The sequence below is a fragment of the Bos javanicus genome, chromosome 11 (genome assembly GCF_032452875.1).
Source record: "Bos javanicus breed banteng chromosome 11, ARS-OSU_banteng_1.0, whole genome shotgun sequence".
In the NCBI taxonomy this organism is placed as follows: Eukaryota; Metazoa; Chordata; class Mammalia; order Artiodactyla; family Bovidae; genus Bos; species Bos javanicus.
In genome coordinates this window covers 92055452-92077524 of record NC_083878.1, presented here as the reverse complement: position 1 = coordinate 92077524, position 22073 = coordinate 92055452, and the positions used below count along the sequence as shown (strand labels likewise).

Here is a 22073-nt window from a genome sequence, read left to right as displayed (position 1 = left end):
TCTTTGCTGGAAGCTCAAACCCAGGCTGCCTTCAGTACCTGGACCTTGCCCCTCGGTGGGAGCTCCTCCCATCTTCCAAGCTGTCAACAAAGCCGGCATCTCCCTTCTCTAGAAAGTGTTTGACCTACAGCATGAAGAACTGAGGTTAGCTTCACAGAGGGACTTCCTGGTGCAAAGGGATAAGGCTGAGGCTCATGATGGAAGCTTGTAGAGGAAGAGGGAGGGCTCTAGCATGGGTTCGGTGGCATCTGTCCTGGAGTTAGGTGGGATGGCAGATCTCAAGAAGGTTGGCTAGGTGTTGCTTGGAAAGAGTCGTCATGATTTCATTTTTCCCACCTCTTCTCAGGGAAGTAGACTTGCAGGTACAAACACTCCTGATTGCAGTCATTTATTGTGTGGGCTTTTGCCAGGACCATTTCAGCACTGACGCTCACAGGTGTATGGCAATACTTAATGATAATGGGACCTTGGGCCAGAACCTCTCCTTCCCTACCTTTCTCTCACCCACCAGGCTACATGGCCAATATTTTTATCTGATGTAAAGCTGTGGGAGCAGCAACCTTGGATTAATTGAACATTAGAGTCTATGGTGCGAAAAGAACATTAGAGTCTATAGCTGTGAAAAGAAGAGAAGCGAAAAGCAAAGGAGAAAAGGAAAGATATAAACATCTGAATGCAGAGTTCCAAAGAATGGCAAGAAGAGATAAGAAAGCCTTCTTCAGCGATTAATGCAAAGAAATAGAGGAAAACAACAGAATGGGAAAGACTAGAGATCTCTTCAAGAAAATCAGAGATACCAAAGGAACATTTCATGCAAAGATGGGCTCGATAAAGGACAGAAATGGTATGGACCTAACAGAAGCAGAAGATATTAAGAAGAGATGGCAAGAATACACAGAAGAACTGTACAAAAAAGATCTTCATGACCCAGATAATCATGATGGTGTGATCACTCACCTAGAGCCAGACATCCTGGAATGTGAAGTCAAGTGGGCCTTAGAAAGCATCACTACGAACAAAGCTAGTGGAGGTGATAGAATTCCAGTTGAGCTATTCCAAATCCTGAAAGATGATGCTGTGAAAGTGCTGCACTCAATATGCCAGCAAATTTGGAAAATTCAGCAGTGGCCACAGGACTGGAAAAGGTCAGTTTTCATTCCAATCCCAAAGAAAGGCAATGCCAAAGAATGCTCAAAGTACCGCACAATTGCACTCATCTCACACACTAGTAAAGTAATGCTCAAAATTCTCCAAGCCAGACTTGGAGAATATGTGAACCATGAACTTCCTGATGTTCAAGCTGGTTTTAGAAAGGCAGAGGAACCAGAGATCAAATTGCCAACATCCGTTGGATCATGGAAAAAGCAAGAGAGTTGCAGAAAAACATCTATTTCTGCTTTATTGACTATGCCAAAGCCTTTGACTGTGTGGATCACAATCAACTGTGGACAATTCTGAAAGAGATGGGAATACCAGACCACCTGATCTGCCTCTTGAGAAATTTGTATGCAGGTCAGGAAGCAACAATTAGAACTGAACATGGAACAACAAACTGATTCCAAATAGGAAAAGGAGTACGTCAAGGCTGTATATTGTCACCCTGTTTATTTAACTTATATGCAGAGTACATCATGAGAAACGCTGGACTGGAAGAAGCACAAGCTGGAATCAAGATTGCCGGGAGAAATATCAATCACCTCAGATATGCAGATGACACCACCCTTATGGCAGAAAGTGAAGAGGAACTAAAAAGCCTCTTGATGAAAGTGAAAGTGGAGAGTGAAAAAGTTGGCTTAAAGCTCAACATTCAGAAAACAAAGATCATGGCATCCGGTCCCATCACTTCATGGGAAATAGATGGGGAAACAGTGGAAACAGTGGCTGACTTTATTTTTCTGGGCTCCAAAATCACTGCAGATGGTGACTGCAGCCACGAAATTAAAAGACGCTTACTCCTTGGAAGGAAAGTTATGACCAACCTAGATAGCATATTCAAAAGCAGAGACAATACTTGGCCAACAAAGGTTCATCTAGTCAAGGCTATGGTTTTTCCTGTGGTCATGTATGGATTCGAGAATTGGACTGTGAAGAAGGCTGAGTGCCAAAGAATTGATGCTTTTGAACTGTGTTGTTGGAGAAGACTCTTGAGAGTCCCTTGGACTGCAAGGAGATCCAACCTGTCCATTCTGAAGGAGATCAGCCCTGGGATTTCTTTGGAAGGAATGATGCTAAAGCTGAAACTTCAGTACTTTGGCCACCTCATGTGAAGAGTTGACTCATTGGAAAAGACTCTGATGCTGGGAAGGATTGGGGGCAGGAGGAGAAGGGGACGACAGAGGGTGAGATGGCTGGATGGCATCACTGACTCTATGGACGTGAGTCTGAGTGAACTCCGGGAGTTGGTGATGGACAGGGAGGCCTGGCGTGCTGCAATTCATGGGGTCGCAAAGAGTCGGACACGACTGAGCGACTGATCTGATCTGATCTGATCTGAGAGTCTATGGGCAGTTGAGAACCTCAAGCACTTTCCAAGGAGTAGTTCCTTAATTCTTGCAATAATGGGTAACATGCATGTCTATACCTTTATACGTGCCGCCTACCACCCAACTGCTATTATCCCCATCTTACAGCTGTAGAAACACAGAAGTTAAGTAAATTGCCCAGGATTGCAAAGCATACAGGGCAGAGCTGGGACTCAAACCCAGGCGGCCTGGACCCAGAGTCCACATTCAGAATCACCACGCTGTAAGCTCCTCGTCCACCTTGAGAGGTGGGGACTGTGATTATCTCCAACACACAGAAGAGGAAACCAACCAGCTTGTTCCATCAGTCACAAGCATCACCAAGAATGTCTTTTATAACTGCCCGGAACACATTTAGGTTTAAACAAACAGCAATAGCCTGCAACCTTTGTGTCTGTAGCAAGCTTTTCCGGGAACACTTAATCCTCATGCCCACAGAGGTAAGCAGGGTGGGGATCTGGACTTTTGTGTTTCCCAGCTGAAAGGGGTCTGGGATGTGAAGCTAGGGCACCCCACGCCTGGGCTGCACCTTTTTATGTTGTCTGAAACTCTGAGGCCCTGTGATCCTTTGACTATGGGTGTGGCCAAGAGATAGTCACTCAATGCTGGCGGTCATCTGACCGTCCCTGGACTATCATTGTTGAAAGGGGCCTTAGTGATTTATTGAATGATGAGATTAGTCAGCCTGGCTGGGAATGGTTCCAGGCTCTTACCTGGAGAAGGAAATGGCAACCCACTCCAGTACTCTTGCCTGGAAAATCCCATGGACGGAGAAGCCTGGTAGGCTTCAGTCCATAGGGTCTCGAAGAGTCAGACACAACTGTGCGACTTCACTTTCACTCACTTACCTGGACAGCCTCTGGCCTCCTTTGATCAGTGGAGCGACATGGCCTGAGGCTTACTTGCTCGAGTTCCCTGACTCCCAATTAAAGAATGACCACAGGTATGCGTTCCATTGTTTTGAGAGTCCTTAGCCTCAGGTTGCTTTAGGGAAAAACAAAGATCCTGTTGGATCTCCTGGAAGATGAATCTTCTGCCTTCCAGTTTTACATGGTCTGTTGAGCTGTAGATAACCCACCTGGAGCCTCTGATTCCATAACCTGGAGAGAGTCCTCCTGGAGGCAGGAGGAAGGGCAGCAAAGACCCACCAGCTGGTGACCTCGAGTAAGTCATGGAGGTCTCAGAGCCTCTCTCACTTTCCTGACCACGGGGTGGGTGAGCCTGAGGACCCACCGAGATAAAGGGAGAGGCTGTTTTGTAAACAGTAAAGGGGGAGACCTGTGTGATTGGGGGCTGCTTGTCGGCAGGACCAATCTGTCTTGGCCTAGCTCCTTAGCTTCTAAACGCTGTTCCCCTTTCCTTTGTCCGCTGACCACAGTCCAGATGCCTGGATCATTTACAACCGCAAATTTTCTCTGAGCCTGTAGAGAGATGCTCCGTGGTGCTCAGAATTGGGGTGTTGAACCCCAGAGAAGGAAACTGCAGGTCTACCCAGGACCCTATGTCCTGCGAGCCAAAGTCAGGGGAAGCCAGAACGCCCAAGCGAAGGCAGTTTCCAGCAGGAAGTTTTCTGTTCATATTTGCTCTTCATATATACACAGAAAAGGCATGTTTGTGATGAATTTTACAAAGTGGACACACACCTGTGTCACCACTACCCGGCTCAAGAAATGACATGACCAGCCCCCTGGGAACTCCCTCGGGGCCCCTTCCTAGTCTTGCTCACCCCGACTCTGACTTCTAGCACCAAGGGTTGATTTCACCTCTGAATGTTAAATACGTGGAATCTGTCCAGAGCTCCTTTCGCTCAGCGCCGTGTGTGTGGGAGCTTCATCCTGGTGATGTCAGTGGCTGTAGCCGGTTCCTTCTCCCTGATGTACGTGGATGCCTACACTTGGTCACACCTGATCTGTCTGATGGTGGGCAGTGGGGTCATTTCCAGTTTTCCATGCGCTATGAATGTTCTAGTCCACGTGTCTGGGTGAGCTGATGTGCACTTTCGTTGGGAGTACAGACCTGGGGTGGAATGATAGGCTCGTAAGAGGTGGTTGGTTTGGTTGTAGTAGATGCCAGCAGGAAGGATTTAAACAAGCAGTTAAGCAGGACTTCCAGACCCTGCAGACTGTTGGTGGGCTAGCTCTTGTCACACCTCTTGAAATTTCCTCTGGAAAACAGGAGGAAGAGGCTGAAGGAGGCAGGCCTGCGTTGGAGGCTGGGGTGGGTAGTCCTTGGCCCCTCTCTGTCTGGTTTTGTTCCCCTTTCCATAGTCTGTCTGGGTGCCCAGTCTGTACTCCCAAGGAGGTATCTGGGGCCACTTGGAAGGGATGGGTAGGAGGGTTTTAAGCTTCATTTCCCTGCATCAACCAAAGCCCCCTGTGTCCTCTGTTTTACATAGTAGGATTTTGAGAATGACAGCATGTGATTATTGTTTTGTTTTTCTTAAAAAAAAAAAAAAAAAAAGCTTTAGCTATGGAACATTTGAAAATTGTTGAAGGGACCGCTGTGAGGTCCCTTCCATCTGGATAATTCTATTTTGGGATCAGGAGGAGGGTGTGGGAAGGGTTAAGCATTATTCAGTCCAAGAGCAGGGCTGGTCCTCATTGACCTTTTTAAAGTTCTTAAAGCTCAGCTCATGATGCGGGAGATCTCGGTACTTTCTATTAAAATAGTGTTCAAACAAAACGGAAAGCCTACAGGATGTGGGGGAGAGGCTCCATGTGGAGGGACGTTTGGGTAGCCTTTCAGCAGGAGTCTTGAGGACTCGCTCCTTCAGCCACCCCTCTGCATTTTTGTTTTTTTTTCTTTTTTAATTCTCCACCAGCTGTTCCTGGTGGTTGTCACTTGGGGTGTTCAGGTTCAGAATGGTTCTTGTTTTCGCCAGGAGTGGGTGACGCTGCTGTCTGTCCTGAGGGTGGTGGCTTTCCTTCCTCCAACGCCAGGCCGACTTTGGACCTGTAGTTTCGCTTGGTGAGGGAGGCTGGGCCCTTCCTCGGCACCGGCACCGAGAGAGGAACGTCTCTGCCTTTGGCATGCAGCTCTGAGTCAACAGGCCTGATAAACAGCCCACTTCCCAGGACCAGCAAGGAACAAAGCCCCCGACGGCTGCGGGATCCGCCCACCCCCTCTTCCTGAAACAGCTGCTTATTCTTTTGACAGGAGTCAGAAGGCTGCACCTTCGCTTCCTCCTAGCCCTGCCTCCTTCTGCAGAACGGAGCTCAATAGAACTTGGTACTTTTGCCTTTTACTCTAGGAGGAGAGAAGCAGACGATGAGGTATGTGACACAGTGGAATGATCTACCTCTGCTGGGTCAGGGTCCCTGGGGGTATCGTGAGTCAGCTGCAGTGTGGACACTCCTGGTGGAGGAAGCCCACTCTCCCCCTGGCTTCTTGCTGGAATCCTCCAGTCGTTCTGGAAGACAACAAAGTCCTCTTCTCCCAGCGCTGGATCTAGAAGTGGGTGCTGGCGGGGTGCTGGCTCCGTCCCTGGAAGCTCTGCTGGGGTTTGCTGCCCCTGGCAGGACCTCACAGGGCGGGGCTGCAGCCTGGGGTTTTTCTGAGACTCAAAGTGCCAATGCAGGGGTAGGAGGGCTTGTGCATGCAGAGCCCTCTTGGGGCAGCACTGACCCTTCATTTACCTCGCCTTATTTCTCCTGGGAAAACTCTTGCGCAATGATTCCTGGATCAGGCAGCAAGGAAAAGCTGGCTGGACCCAGGCTTCAGATTTCCTGAAGGGGATTCTAGAAAGGGCATTGTGAGAATCCCTCCAAAAACAGGTTATTCCATCTGTGGCGACTGGAGCAACAGCTAGTCGTATATTTAGTCTGAGGCTTGTCTCTTAGTTTCCTCTACCTGTGTTTACTTTGACCCTTATAATGAAAAACATAACTGGAAACACGTCCATGTACCTTTTTCCCCCCACAAATTATACCATGTTTCTTCTAACAGGGAGCATCTCTCCCTAATGCCCACCAGTTTAGAGAGATTTCAGGGTAAAAGCAGAACTTTCTCTCCTCACCCCCAGCACCACCTCCCTGCCAGGAGCTGGGCCAGGAGGGCAGAGGGTCTGCTTTTCAAACACAGCATCCCCCCATCACCACCTTGAGGGTAAGCCCAGTGATCTCAGCCTTTGTGAAAGCTCAGTTTCCTCAGCTATAAAGCTGCTGTGCTGCCCAGGATGAAGGACGAACAGGATAGAGTAAGGAAGGCTCAAATGCCAGGTACACAGGAGGCACCTGGAAATGGCAGAGGCGCTGAACCGAGTAGGCGCACCAGCTGGTCCAAGGAAGCCTGTGATTGGCTAGCTTTGGGCCAGTTGCTTAGTGATAACCGTGAAAGGCAGGCTTCCCAGGTGGTATTAGTGGTAAAGAACCCACCTGCCAATGCAGGAGACGTAAGAGAGGCAGGAGCCATCTTCCTGGGTCAGGAAGATCCCATGGAGGAGGGCACAGCTTCCCACTCCAGTATTCTTGTCTGGAGAATCCCATGGACAGAGGAGCCTGGTGGGCTACAGTCCAAAGGTCACAAAAGAGTCGGACACTGAAGCAACTTAGCAAGCATGTACCCACTCATGCAACCAGGAAAGGCAAAACGAAAGGATGGGCCTCAGAGCTGGCTGATGAACCTGCGGGTGAGCCTGCATGTCTGCTGAGGACACAAGAGATACAAGGGTGAGCACTGGAGGCCAGCTCTCTGGACCTGAATCCTGGCCCCACTGCTTTATGCTGTGTGACACTGGGCAAGTCACTTAACCTTTCTGAGCCTCCATTTTCATGTCTGTAAAATGAGGATAATACTAGAGTGCCTTCACAGGGTCATTATGAGGCTTACCTGAGAGACTGCTGGGAAAGCGTTTAGCCCAGGCCGTGGCCTGGTTCAGTTGAGGGGCATCCAAGTGTTGCAGGGCCAGAAGTTTATTCCATTTCCAGGCTCCCTTTAGGAAAAAGAATGCAAAGTGGAAGTAAATGCCATCATCCCTTGGTATCCACTGGGGATTGGTTCCGAGACCCTCGCAGATACCAAAATCCAGGGACACTCAAGTCCCTTACATAAAATGGTATGGTATTTTCATACTACCCACATACATCTTCCCATTTACTTTTAATCACCTCAAGATTACTTAGAATACCTGCTGCTGCTGCTGCTAAGTTGCTTCAGTCGTGTCCGACTCTGTGAGACCCCATAGATGGCAGCCCATCAGGCTCCACCGTCCCTGGGATTTTCCAGGCAAGAACACTGGAGTGGGTTGCCATTTCCTTCTCCAATGCATGAAAGGAAAAGTGAAAGTGAAGTCACTCAGCCATGTCCAACTCTTAGCGACCCCATGGACTGCAGCCCACCAGGCTCCTCCGTCCATGGGATTTTCCAGGCAAGAGTACTGGAGTGGGGTGCCATTGCCTTCTCTGACTTAGAATACCTAGTACAGGGTAAATGCTATGTAAATAGTTACCTGCACGCAGCAAATTCGAGTTTTGCTTTTTGAGGCTTTCCTGGAATTTTTTGTTTTTTAAAGTTTTTGATCTGTGGTTGGTTGAATCTGCAGATGAAACCCATGGGTACAGAAGACTGACCGTATTTAGGAAAGGAGGAGACATCCGAACATATAACAAAAACAGACAAATGCTCTCCATAGGAAAAAATCCAGAAAATAACATTGTAATAAAGTGTGAAGATAATATAAAAATGATTAGTATTACTCAGCTGTCGGATGCACCTGTTATATTTTGGCTGCAAACTCTTGGACTGCCTCTTTGCTGACTTTGTAATAACATTTTAAATTGAGACAAAAAGAAGACAAATCAGTTTTTGCCTGTGCTGCTGCTGCTGCTAAGTCACTTCAGTGTGTCCGACTCTGTGCGACCCCATAGACGGCAGCCCACCAGGCTCCCCCATCCCTGGGATTCTCCAGGCAAGAACCCTGGAGTGGGTTGCCATTTCCTTCTCCAATGCATGAAAGTGAAGAGTGAAAGTGAAGCTGCTGAGTCGTGCCAACTCTTAGAGACCCCATGGACTGCAGCCTACCAGGCTCCTCCGTCCATGGGATTTTCCAGGCAAGAGTACTGGAGTTTTGCCTCTAGCTTGGTTAAATCAAAGGTTGCATTTTATTACCTCGAGTTTAGAAGAGTTTCTTTCAGCTTCACAGCTTGTTATTGGTGATGCCATGGCTGTGAATCGCTTGGCAGTTTCCTGCTCAGGTGACTCCAGCCAGAGCTCCAGGGAACTCAGCTCTTCCATCCTGGATGGGGTGGTAGGGGTGTGTTGGGGGAATATGGGCACCAGGTAGCTGTGAAGTCTGGATTACTGTGACCCCTGAGACCCCCAAGTGGGGAGCAGAACAGCAGTTAGTTCAGCTCCTTCTCTGAATCACAGTGAGGGGCTCCTGGGAGCTCAGCAAGGCCCACCTGTGGGGAGTGGGGTCAGGACCCAGGCCCCACCTGCAGCCCCAGGACTGGTATGATTCCCCCAGACAGGGCTGCATCTCATCTCCGGGAAGCATTTGAGCCTTAACCAGTCCCCACCCCAAAGGGAGAGCAGGCCCAGTTTGCCAAGGGGCCTGACATGGAGGTTGCATAAGCTTCCAGGTCAGTTGACCTGTGGACTCAACATGACTTGGTTGGCAGTCTTCTCTCATGATCATCACTTCCAAGAAACTGGGGCTATTGCAGAAAGATGAGCTTGGTGTGGCTGAGTGAACCTGTCCTCTCGGCAATGAGATTTCCAGCCTTCTGGCTGATTTATTGCCAGGTCCCGGGTCAATCAAGAAAGACTGTGGTGGAAAGTTAAGTTCACAGGACTTGTTTCAAGGACGGGGAGACTGAGGTCAGAGAAACCATGACTCAGTTCACAAAGCCACTTCATGTGGCCGCTGGGGGTGCCATTTGAGCCTCCTCTTCTTCCCCTCCCCATCGTGGGCCATGGGGTCAAACGTGATGTCCGCGGGACCCTGAGCTGGGGGCAGTGGGGAGTGGAGCTGACTATCACATCAGTCCGCAGGCGGGGAGGGCCCGCCTGTGACCCTTCTGGGTCCTGCAGTCTCCGATGGAGCCACGTGCTTCTGAATCTTTCCCCTAAAAAAAGCAGCGTCCTCATTTCGACTGCGGTTTGTGGAGCATTTACTGCCCACCAGGACAAAGTGCTGCGTAAACACGGTCTCCTTTTGTCCTTTCAAGAACCCTAAATGGGGGCGTATTTGAAGCTCCATTTTGTCTGTGTAAACAGAGGCTCAGAGCCAGAGAACTTGCCTGGGGTGTGCGTCTAGGGCTGCACAGCCTTAGCTGCCAGACTCATTTCTGCCCGGAACGCTGGAACTAAATGTTACAGTGGAGGATGTGGAAGATGAATGATAGGAAGTTTCCCGAAGGGTGACTAATAGTCAGTTCCTGGCCCTCTCTCCTGCCCCACCACCCGCACCCTCACCTGCTTTGTTTCCTTTGCAACACTTGTCACTGTCTGATGCGAATCGTTTTGAGTCTCTCGACCCCATGCAGTGGTCCAGAAGTGACTGCGGCTCGAGGTTGCAGGACGGGATGTGTTCCAGGGACAGGGGACGATGAATCACAGGCAGAGAGGAGGATATAGCCTGCGGGAAGGCGCTACTTTCCCCCTGCTCTGTCCCAGATAATGGCTTTTCCAGGGCTTCTGAGTGCCCAGTGATTCAGCTGAGAAGCTCACCTCTCCCCCTGATGTGAGATGGGGAAAACAAGGGCCACTAGACTTCCCTTCAGAGAGGAGTTTTGCTGGGAAGGAATACCTGGGCTTATACCAGATGGGGTGAAATGATGAGATTCTCTCAAGCCGTGGGTGTGTGTATCGTCTGTGTGGAAGAATTAATTTATGGGCCTCATGGAAAAGTCTGACGCTCCAGGGAAACAGAAGCAGAAAAGGAGGCAGGGGAAGGGGGTAAGGAAGGTGGAGAAATGACAGTGTGACCCAGCCTTGCGAAATGCACTGGGGTTGTTAGCACCATCTGTACATGTTTCAGGAGTGGGGGTGGTTTTATTTGGAAGCCATGGTAAGGGCTGAGTCCTGGGAGTGGCCCAGGAGCGGCCCGTGTGGGTGGTAGGTTGGATTCAGAGAGAAATTGCCAATGCCGTTGACAAGAGGGCTGAGAGATGCTGGGAGGGCTCAGGTGGAACTGGGCCTGGCTGGGCTCACCTGATCCTCTGAGGGGTGGGGCCAGGTGACTCAGATAGTCACACTCTCCCATATAAGACAGGATGTTTGTACCCTGTAGGGCCTAATTGAGGGGCTTCCTGGGTGGCTCAGTGGTAAAGAATCTGCCTACAATGCAGGGGAGGTTTGTGTTAGTCGCTCAGTCGTGTCCGACTGTATGTTACTCCACTGACTGTAGCCCACCAGGCTTTTCTGTCCATGGGATTCTCCAGGCAAGAATACTGGAGTGGGTTGCCATGCTCTCCTCCAGGGGATCTTCCCTACCCACGGATTGAACCCTGGTCTCCTGCATTGCAGGTGGACTCTTTACCATCTGAGCAACAAGGAAAGGGTGCAGTGCAGGGGTCGCGGGTTCAGGCCCTGGGTTGAGAAGATCCCCTGGATCTTCTGAGCACACACAGGGCCTAATTCTATGCTCTACTCCTTAAATGGGCTATTTAGAAGCAAGCCCACATTTCCTACTTGGTGGGTAAGATAGTCAACTACCAGTCTTCAGAAAGATGCAGTTTTGAAAATTCTGAGAGACAAACACATCAGTGAAGGGATTTTAGACCACATTGCCTGCCAAATGCCTCATCATATCCAGAGAGAAAAATGAAAATGTTTTCAAAGACCCACTGGCCTCCCTGCCAACCCTTCTGTAGCCAGTGCTTTGCTGAAGGACTCGAGATTGACTCATTTGGCCAGCTTCCAACTGTGAGTCTTTTAACAAGAGTGACACCTGACCACAGCAAAAAGTCAGCAGATTCAAGTCATTTATAGGATCCAGAAAGAAATGGGCTCCAAGGGACTTCCCTGGTGGTCTGGTGGTTAAGAATCTGCAGGTTAAGAATCCCTTCTAAGGCAGGGGTTGGTGGTTGATCCCTGGTCCAGGACCTAAGGCCCCACGAGCTGCTGGACAACTAAGCCTGCGCTCTACAAGGAAGACCCAGAGCAGCCAAAATTTAAAAAATAAGAAAAACATTAGAGGGTTCAGGATGGGGAACACGTGTATACCTGTGGCGGATTCATGTTGATCTATGGCAAAACCAATACAATATTGTAAAGCTAAAAAATAAAATATAAAAAAAAGAAGAAAAATATTGAAAATGGGCTTCAAGAGTTGTCTCTGGGGCTAATTTCTGAGATTAAAAAAAATCAAACACCTGCATTTGGAGAGGAGATGAGGGGTGTCCCTGATGTACGTGTCAGTGTTCTCTACCACGAGAGTTGTGTGTTTAATGTTTCTTACACTGGGAGAAAATTTGTGTTTGATCCTCAGCAGGTGGGGTTGATAAAGCTTCAGATGGCTGGGGCTTGATCAAAGAAAATCAAAGTCGCCTGGCCTTTCCAAAGAGCTCTTAACCAGGCTGCAGCACAGAACAGATGGATAGACCTTCAGGGTCCCTAATTTGCGTCGATTTGCACTTTATTGTCTAGCAAAACCCGATTCTTTTCTCTCAAATATGTTCTGAGCTTTTGCTGAGTACCAGGCTCTTTGCTTTCTTCATTGGATCCTCCCAACAGCTCGTTTGATGGACACCAGTAAGAAGAACTGGCAATTTTTGAGCATTTACAGGGTGCCAGGCACAATGCTAAGCATTTTACAGATGCCATCTCTTGCAACCATCCCCATTTTTCCCCCATTTTAAAGACGAGGAAACCTGTCTAATATGGTCCATTACAAGTCCAGCGTCCCTTTTCTGAATCCCTAGGCCAAATATGTTGGAATTCAGAATTTTTTTTTTTTTTTTGTATGCAGAGTATTTATCATATATTATGTAATGTCCCAATGCAGCAGCAGCAGCACATAACAAAATACATCAATATTTATACAAAGAAACATTTAAACAGCCTCACTGAGAGGGATAAAGATTATAAATAGCCTCACATCAGTTAGGGCCTGGATGTCAATTGAATTATAAACAGGCTTTCAGTTTTCAGAGCTTGCTGGAGTCAGATGAGGGTCTGAGAAGCTGCTTTGTGTTTGGAGGTAGCCAGTTTTGTATGTCTCAAACCCCTACTTCACTCCCAGACTCCTGTGTTCTAATCACCGTCCACACTTCTCTGGGAGGGACCATAGCAGTAGAGTGGGGTGGCCACAGTTTCAGTCCAGACCTGTTTGTTTCCAAACCCTGGCCTTTCCTTGCACGCAATGCTCATGGTATTGGTGTAGAAATCAAGTGGCTTTTCCTAGCAGCCAGGATGAGTTGCAAGCATTCCTCTGCATTTTGTAACTTTGCCTTGGGTCCTGGGCTCTGTGTACCAGCTCATGAGGTATTCACAGGGAAGAAGCTCAAACTGAGATGTCCCTGTGGCCTAGCAGGTCAATCTTCTCATGGTCTCTGGAACACCACTGGTCACAGTTGTATCTGAAAGCGGGAGGGTGAGTTATGACCTTGAGTTCAGCCCTGGCTTTTCCATTGCCAAACAGAGCTCACTTTCTAAGCAAGAAATGTCATGGCTGGTAATCCCACACTTCCTCTTTTTTAACTGCATTTAATAATAAAAGTGATGAAGGGACTATCCCTGGCAGTCCAGTGATTAAGACTCCGCTCTTCCAATGCAGGGGGTGGGTGCAGGTTCTATCACTGGTCAGGGAACTAAGATCCCACATACCACTCGGTGAGGCCAAAAAGTTGTTTAAAAAGTAGGGAGGAAAAAGAAAATAATAATAAAGGTGATGGAGCACAGGAGATCCAAGCCAGGAATCATTTCAGAACCCTCTTTGAAAAGAGTTAGAGAATAACCTGTCCCACGAAGGACTGTCCTGGTGCCTTCTCATTTTATTTCACACACTCACTAGGTGACGGCCTCCTCTGGCTCTTTGAAGGTACAGGGGATTCAGGGTTGAATAAGAAGATCAGAGGAGATGGAGCCAAATGTGGATGTTGCCACGTGAGCCGCCGCCCAAGGTGATATGTGCAGCAACGTGAACACAATGATGGGGGAGCCGGAGGAGGGAAAGGGGGCTACGCTGGTGGTTGGAGGTAGGGAGTGATGTCTTGCCACTCACACGGTTCACTGGACCCAGGGTAGATAAGACACAACTAGGGAAGCTGGAAGAAGACTCAAGGAGCCGGAGGGACTGCAGACATGTTTATTCTCTCCCAGCAGCAGCAGCAGCAAGTTTTCAAAGACTACTGATATACTAAGACAGATATAAGTGGCCCATGGCCAGGTAGGTGCGAAGGCCCAGTGCTACAAAGGTCAGCAATATTGTTGTTTACAGAACACAAGGTGTGAGGCTGTGAGAGAATGGGACAGGAGAGCCTGACTGGCTTCATGTTGTCAGTCAGTTTCTGCACAGGTGGTCTCTCCAAGGTGATGATGTTGGCTCCCTGATGTCTACTCTCACGTTTCCTCCACCTGCTGGCCCTCTCCTTCTTGCCCCCTTCTCTGTCCTACCTTCGAGTGTCGGCATTTTTAAGCTTCAGCCCAGGGCCCTCCTTCCCTTTTGTCTCTCTCCATTATCTCCTTGGTAATTGAGTTTATTCCCTTCATGTTAAATATCATCCTTGGTCTATGGACACTCCCCCAATTGCACAGCCTGCCCACAGTTCTCTGATGAACTTCAGACTTGAGTTCCGCTTGCCTGTGAGTCTCCATTCAGGTGTTCACACACTGTTTGAAATTCACATATCCAAGAGGGAACTCATCTTATTTTCCTTCAAGCCTATTCCTCCTCTAACCAATCTGACTAAATGCTACAACCTACCTGCTTAAGCAGAAACCTTATTTCTTCCTTCATCCCTAATGACTAAGTTACCAGCCAAATCCTATCAATTCTCTCTCCAAAGTATGTTTTGAATGAAACCAACCATTGAGCCAGCCCATCTCCTCTTTTTTAAAAAATTTTATTGATTTAATTTTGGTTGCCTTGGGTCTTTGTTACTATGCAAGGGCTTTCTCTAGTTGTGGTGGGCAGGGACTACTCTTTAGTTGTCGTGCACAGACTTCTCGTTGCAATGGCTTCTTTTGTTGCGGATCACAGGCTCTGAGCGTGTTGGGCTTCAGTAGTTGTAGCACATAGGCTTAGTAGTTGTGGCTCGAGGGCTTTAGAGTGCCCGGTATGTGGGATCTTCCCAGACTAGGGATCGAACCCTTGTCCTCTGCATCGGCAGGCAGATTCTTTGGACCACCAGGGAAGTCTCCAGCCCATCTTCCCTGTTGCAATTAGAATAGTCTAGCTTGTCATTTTATCCGTTCCCCACACCCAGTGCCCAGATGGGTTTCTCTGAATGAAGATGGGTGGGGTGACTCTCCAGCTTCAGATGCTTTTGTGGGCGCCGCCCTCTTTCCATGCCCTTCCAGCCTCTGACTGCCCCTGCCCACCCTCTGCCGACCGGCCATCACCACCACCACCCTGCCTCTTTCACTCAGGTGGGACAACTGCACTATTTTTATCTTGTCCACGTTTTTGGCTTTTGTTTTCCCAAACACAGGAAGCTTTTTCTCTAGTCAGCCTGGTATGGATGCTGTTTCTGAAATATTCTCATCCCTTCTCATGGGACTTTCTTTTCCATCCTTTTCCATCCTATCTTCACCCCATGGGAAGCTTTAAAATCATCTCCCCAAGTGAGCCCTTCCCCAACCACCCAAATCAAAGTACTTCCCAAGCTGTAATTCTCTACCCAGTACCCCTTCCCCCTTTGATCACAATTTCATGCAGCAATTAAGAAATATTTATGTACCTACTGTGCACCAGCTGTGTGGGTGTGGTAGGGAAATGGTTGAGTCTCAATGGTAAAAGACCAGCATGCTTTCCCCTGGGAAATGGTTGAGTCTCAATGGTAAAAGACCAGCATGCTTTCCCCTCTGAATGAGGGAGCACGTAGTTAGGATATCAGGGGCAGCAGAGCCATGGAATTGATGATTCCCCAAAGTCACATGCCAAGAGGTAATGCTATTAAGTCAGAGGAGGCCAGCATCTGTGGGAACCATTAGCTCAACCCTCACTCTAGAAAAATGGTACAGATGAACTTGTTTGCAAAGTAGAAATAGTCACAGATATAGAGAACAAATTTAAGGTTATCAAGTCAGGGAGGGGCGAGATGGGATGACTTGAGAGATTGGTGTTCACGTACTGATCCTGCTGTGTATTAAGTAGATAACTAATGAGAACCTACTGTGTAGCACGAGGAACTGTACTCAGTGCTCTGTGGTGACCTAACTGGGAAGGAAATCTAAAAATGAGGGGATATGTGTATGTGTATAGCTGATTTACTTTACTGTACAGTGAAAACTAATACAACAGTTTAGAGTAACTGTACTCCAATAAAAATCAATAAACCCTCTCCCACATCCATGGTGGACCTTGTGATCAGTCAGGACACTTTCCCTCTGAGCCTCAAAGTGGCCTTAGCATCTTTCACAACTCAGGCAGCCCCATCTGCTCATTGAATTGGCTAATTTGCCATTGCAGACCCATGCAATTTAAGGTAGAGCCTGCTCCTTGCACGTGTGTGTGCCCAGTTGCTTCAGTCGTGTCCAGCTGTTTGTGACACTATGGACTATAGCCCACCAGACACTTCTGTCCATGGGATTCTCCAGGCAAGAGTACTGGAGTGGGTTGCCATGCCCTCCTTCAGGGGATCTTCCCCATCCAGGGATCGAACTTGTGTCTCCTGCATTGCAGGCAGATTCTTCACTGCTGAGCCACTGGAGAAGCCCAGAACATGCCCCTCAGTGCTTATTAAATGTTCATCACCTTTTCCTTTTAGAAAGGATATGGGTAGAAATATTTCTTAAAAAAAATCATATCCCACTCTTGCTATATTTAATCTATTTCCCCCCCTCTTCTTTTCTTTTCCCAGGAGAAAATAATGAATGTCAAAGGAAAAGTGATTCTGTCAATGCTGGTTGTCTCAACTGTCATTGTTGTGTTTTGGGAATATATCCACAGGTAATTATGGAACATGATAAAGTGATGTTAATGAACGTCTCCATCAGCCAAGTCACCATGTTGAATTAAAATTAGGATTTCTTCCTTCCTGTTTCCCTGAGCCCTAGACTTTAACGACTGTCTTTAAAATCATTAGATCTTCAAGCACTTTCTAAGGAATTAATTATCTTTCTTCCTGCCATGTTCCTAATGTCTCAATTTTTATATAGCTTTGCAGTTCTGGGAAGACTAGAGCCAGAAACAGTAAGGTCCTATTAAGACCAAAATGTCATATTAAAATATGACCAGATATGGAAATTGCATTAAGAAATTTCAGACAGGAATTCCACGAGAAATTCACCCTGATTTTTGCAGTCCTAAAATATTTGCAAAGTTCAAAGGAACAACTCAAAGTTGTTGACTTTTGCTGCAAAAATACACTTAGAGTCCCTGGTGATTTATTTGTGCCTGGCTAAACTTTTGAGTGTTTTGTCTGTGTTTTTTTTTTTTTAAACTCTGGAAAACACAATGAATGAAACATTTCTGAGTTTTCAAATTCATCAGTGGATTCACCTCAAATTTTTGAGCTGCTTTGTGTGTTTTGAGAAACTATAATGCCTCGGAGGTTCCAGCTGGAGAGGCTTCTGACAGAAAGAAGTCTCCCCAAGCAGCTACAAAAATGCACAATGGTTTTGACTTTAAGAGGCATCAGTATAGTTCAGCCTTTCTTTCAAAAAGGCCACCTTACACCTAGAGGTGGATGAACCTAGAGCCTATTAGACATAGTGAAATAAGTCAGAAAGAGATAAACAAGTGTTGTATATTAATGCATTCATATGGAATCTAAAAAGATGGTACAGATGAAAGTATTTGCAGAGCAGCACAGGAGATGCAGACATAAAGAACAGACTTGTGGACACAGTGAGGGAAGGAGAGGGTGGGATGAACTGAGAGAACAGCATTGAAAAATATATATTGCCATATGTAAAATAGGTAGCCAGTGGGAATTTGCTGGATGCTGCAGGGAGATCAAATCCAATGCTCTGTGACAATTTAGAGGGGTGTGATGGGGTGGGTGGTGGGAGGGAGGTTCAAGAGGGAGGGGACATATGTATACCTATGACTGATTCATGTTTATGTGTGGTGGAAACCAACACAATATTGTAATTGTCCTCCAATTAAAAATACATAAATTCAAATAAATAAATAAGGCCACCATACAACTCTGGGCCAGGAGCACTGTCTTGTCACCATTGATATCTTCATGGTCTTAGTAGCTTCCCAAGTTCAAGATGATGGCCTGGATAAACATTAGAATGTCGCTTTCAATTCTTAGATTCTAAGGTTTGATGAGCTGGGAGGACTGTCCTGGCTACTTATACAGGGACTGCCCATTCAGGTACATCAGTGGAAGGAGGAATCTCTAGACTCTGTAGCTGGTTTTCCCCAGGGTGACCTAACCATTTCTGGAGTATTATTGTTTCATTCTGAACAACTCATTTTAAAAGAAAGAGGACAAGCTAGAGAGTGACCATGTTAAAGGGGTCTACAAACCAGGTCTTTCGAATTGAAGGAAACTGTGGGTACTTAGTCCGAAGAAAAGATGACTCAGTGTTGGATGCAGGGACCCTGGGGCTCCCTTTTCTTGAGGGCTGAGGAAGTATCCTGGCTGGAGTCTGGAACTAGGCTGCCTGGGGCTGGTCCTGTGCCATGACTTACCTCCTCTGTTTTGGGCAAGTTACTTCGCGACTCTGTTCTTTGGTTTTCAATAAGTTTCCCTGTTGTTTAAAATGGGCATAATGGTAGTACCTGCGTCATAGGGTTGTTGGATTAAATAAGTTATTGTGTGTAAAGCACATAGGGCAGTGCACTCGGTAAACGTTTGCTGCCATCACCATCACCATCATCACCACCATTCTCATCACCTGCTCAGAGGTAAGATTTGGCAAATAGAAGGAAGAGCTCCAGCAGGTGGAAGAATCCAACAGAAGAGCGAGCGTCCTCTGGGGTGCTGCCCTGAGCTGAGATACTTGTGTAGGTAACCTTGACAGCATTCGAGCTCTGAATGCTTGATTGGATAACCTTGGCATTTTGAATTGCAGCCAGAGTCACACTTCCAAATTTTGGGTACTTCACAAAATTAAAATATGGGAGCCAAAGGCCCAAATGTGCGTATTGGCACTGGCCTCCATAAAGAAGGTTATTTTGCCGTGCTGGGTACACTCTCCCACACAGTAACTAGAGCAGCTTCTGGCTGCTCTTCAGGGCCATAGTCTGGCATCCAGACTGCAGCCACATCATTCTTCAATGTGGGGAATCTATTTGAATGTCTGCAAGAGGTTTAAAAGGCAGCAAATTCTTTGCCACCCTGAGAACTGGCCTTGTGATGGTGTGAGGTGAGCTGAGGGCACCAACCTTAGACAGGTGGGCAGCACTTTAGCTAAAAGAGATTTAAAAGTAGCTCAATCAAACATGTCAACTGATAAGTAAAGAGAGACTATTACCAATAGAGCATCCTGAAAGAATGTCATCCAGGACAGGGTTTGATTTGAGGTTGGATGAAAAGAAAAAACCTTAGAATTTTAGAGATGGAAGAAAATGTAAACGTTTATGATAAAGTAATGATGGTGAGGGTGATTTTGATGATAGTACCTACTAGTTATTGAGCGTTCGAATGTGCCAGGAACTGCACTAGGCACTCCCTCCAGTTCTTAAAATAGCCCTGCAAGCTAAGTATTAGTCTGCATAGTCTATGTATCTGGATGAGGCACACTGAGTCTCCACAGTGTTAAACGTGAACGTTCAAGGTCACATTTTCAGGAAGATTTAGGTCTGAGGCTATCAGAATACAGCTTATTCTCTGACCCACGATACAACCCTTCCTTCAGTTGAGGGTTCTCATTTTTCAAGTGACAAAATGGAGACCAAATAGGTGAAATGACTTAGCAGTGAGTTTATGTCCAAGTTCTAATTGGAACTCAGATCTGATTCATTGTCCAGGGCTCCTTCTTCAGCTGGTTGTTCATGCTATGAGGGATACAGTATGAGGCTCAGGGAATTCCTACCCTCAGGAGGTTAAACTCTAGATGGAGCAAGCAGTTGTGTACATCAATATCAACAATGCAAAGTGAAGGAAGGATATCAGAGGGAGAGAAAAGGAACCGTGAGAGTTCAAGGAGGCAAAGATTATGTTCGACTTAGACAGCGATCTGTCTTTTTTTGGGGGGAGGGGAGAGGCATTCATTTACAAATATTTATTGAGCAGCTACTATGTGCCAGACACTGTACTCAGATTGTACCACAGGAGAGGGGGCATTTGAATTGTGCCTTGAAGGATGAATATGTGTTAAATGTCGTGCTCTGCAAGGTGGGTGTTGCTGGGACCCGAAATGTCACAGGCCTCTGGGAGCGGAGGGTGAAAAGGGAAAGATAACAAATTTGAAAGATGGAACAAGATGGCAAGTCTGACTCTACAAAATGATGTCCTGAGCACCTGGTGGGGGTCTGAGTGCTAGGTTGCAGAGGGCCCTCTCCCTCCTCTTTCCCTTCTTCCTAACCCCCTCTTGTCGGGTCTGGAGTCAGATTCCCCAGGTTCAAGTACTGTTTCTTCTAGCAATCCAATCTTAGACAAAACCACTTAATGCCTAGGTGCCTCCGAGGAAGCATAGAACCTCCTTCGTTGATTGTTGTGAGGATTTAATGAGCTAATACATATCAATTGCTTAGAACAGTCCCAGGCCAAGTATTAGCTGTTATGAATATTGTCAGATCAATAAACAGATTTAGAAACAAGAGATATTAGAACTTGGTCCACAAGTGTTGAGCTCAGAGGGGTAACCGTAGGAGGAAAGAGGGCATACATTTCACTCTGGTTAGGTGATATGGACTCCCAGCAGGGGCAGAAGGCAGAGTCTGAAACAAGTATTAGTCATTTATATTTTTTTTCAGTGATGAGGGCAGCTAGGGCCAGACAGGTGCAGAGCCAGGGCAGGTGCCTGAGCCCAGGTCCAGAACTCTTTCTACCAGGCTCTATCCCTTTTATTCACAGGGAGAAGGAAGCAAGAAAGATTTAACCATTGGGCACAGCTTCCGTGCACAGAACGGTGGAAGAATCCAGTACGACAAGTCCTATCCCTTTGCCCCCAAAATATCTCTCAAGTCAGTGCACTCCGCTCTCTCCATCTCTTTGGCTGCCTTGATCTGGGCCTGGACCACTGCCAACACCTCCTGACTAGTCACCCCATTTACTCTCTTGCTGCCTACAGAGACGACCCGGTCCCACTCCTGCCTAAAACTCTTCAAGGGCAAAATCCACAGCAGGCTACAGTGAGGGGACCTCCAGTTACTTCTTCGTTTATTTCCTTGCACATTTAAATGCCTCCTTCCTTTTTCAGGGCCTTTGCATATATATTTTTGGTCTCCAAGAGACACTCTTTCTAATTTCTCTTCCCCTGGACTTGTAGTCATCCTTGAGAACTCAGCTAAAACATTATCCCCTCCTCTGGGAGGCCTTCCAGGTCTTCCTGTTAAGTGCTCCTAGTTACTTTTGCTTCTTCTTCTTTTTTTTTTTTAACAGCTCTTCTTGGAGTTTGGAGTCCCGTAGCTGTGTGATATAGGGTCTGACCTCTGCACTAGCTTGTCTGTACCACAGGATGCATAGGGACTCTGTCTCAGACAGCACTGTATCCCCAGTGCCAGGCCACGTGGCACATGCTCAGAAAGTATTTGTGGAATGGAGGGAGGTGGTCTGCTAGAGGAGTCAGATGGTCACTGGTCCAGTCTTGTAGATGCCTTCAGATGGTTTCACTGCCTTCGTTAGCTTCAGAAATGCCCTTTGAGGCTGCTCCCCCTTTGAGGAGGCTCTGAGGTGGTAGGGTGCCAGCTCGGCAGTCATTGGTTTTCTGGGGGAAGATAAATCCTGGGCAAGGGATGGGCCGTGGTGTTCCCCACTAGGAGTCAAGAGGGGAGCCATCTGGGAGCCCCTCTCCCTCAGTGAAGCCACTGTGGACAATGGAGAGCTGCCATCTTTTATTTTTAAACTAAGATTTGAGATTCTCCAGAGATCTTCTGACCACTGCTTGTTCTGGGTAATCCAGAAGTGATTAAAGTCCCTTGGTGTCATTGGTTTTATCTCAAAGGAAGGTAGGAATCTCGTTCTTGTTCAGTTGCTCAGTTGTGTCTGACTCTTTGCAATTCCATGGACTGCAGCACTCCAGGCTTCCTTATCACTATCTCCCAGAGTTTGCTCAAACTCATGTCCTTTGAGTCGGTGATGCCGTCCAACCATCTTATCCTCAGTCATCCCCTTCTCCTCCTGCCTTCAATCTTTCCCAGTATCAGGGTCTTTTTCAGTGAGTCAGTTTTTTGCATCAGGTGGCCAAAGTATTGGAGCTTCAGTTTCAGCATCAGTCCTTCCAATGAATATTCGGATTGATTTCCTTTAGGATGGACTGATTGAGTCTCTTTGCAGTCCAAGGGACTCTCAAGAGTCTTCTCCAACACCATAGTTCAAAAGCATC

At 47.3% G+C, this 22073-nt stretch overlaps 1 protein-coding gene across 9 annotated transcripts in view; it reads left to right on the top strand.

Moving 5' to 3' along the window:
- The window catches only part of GGTA1 (glycoprotein alpha-galactosyltransferase 1 (inactive)), a 78595-nt gene that overhangs the window by 38344 nt on the left and 18178 nt on the right, over positions 1–22073 (top strand). For 6 of the 9 annotated variants that reach the window (XM_061433402.1, XM_061433400.1, XM_061433395.1 and 3 more), the window contains 2 exons: positions 5679–5794; positions 16487–16575. In XM_061433402.1, the coding sequence (XP_061289386.1) occupies positions 16496–16575 (80 nt within the window). In that variant the 5' untranslated portion in view covers positions 5679–5794; positions 16487–16495. The remainder of the gene's footprint in view (positions 1–5678; positions 5795–16486; positions 16576–22073) is intronic. The other 3 variants (XM_061433396.1, XM_061433401.1, XM_061433399.1) reach the window with 1 other exon arrangement.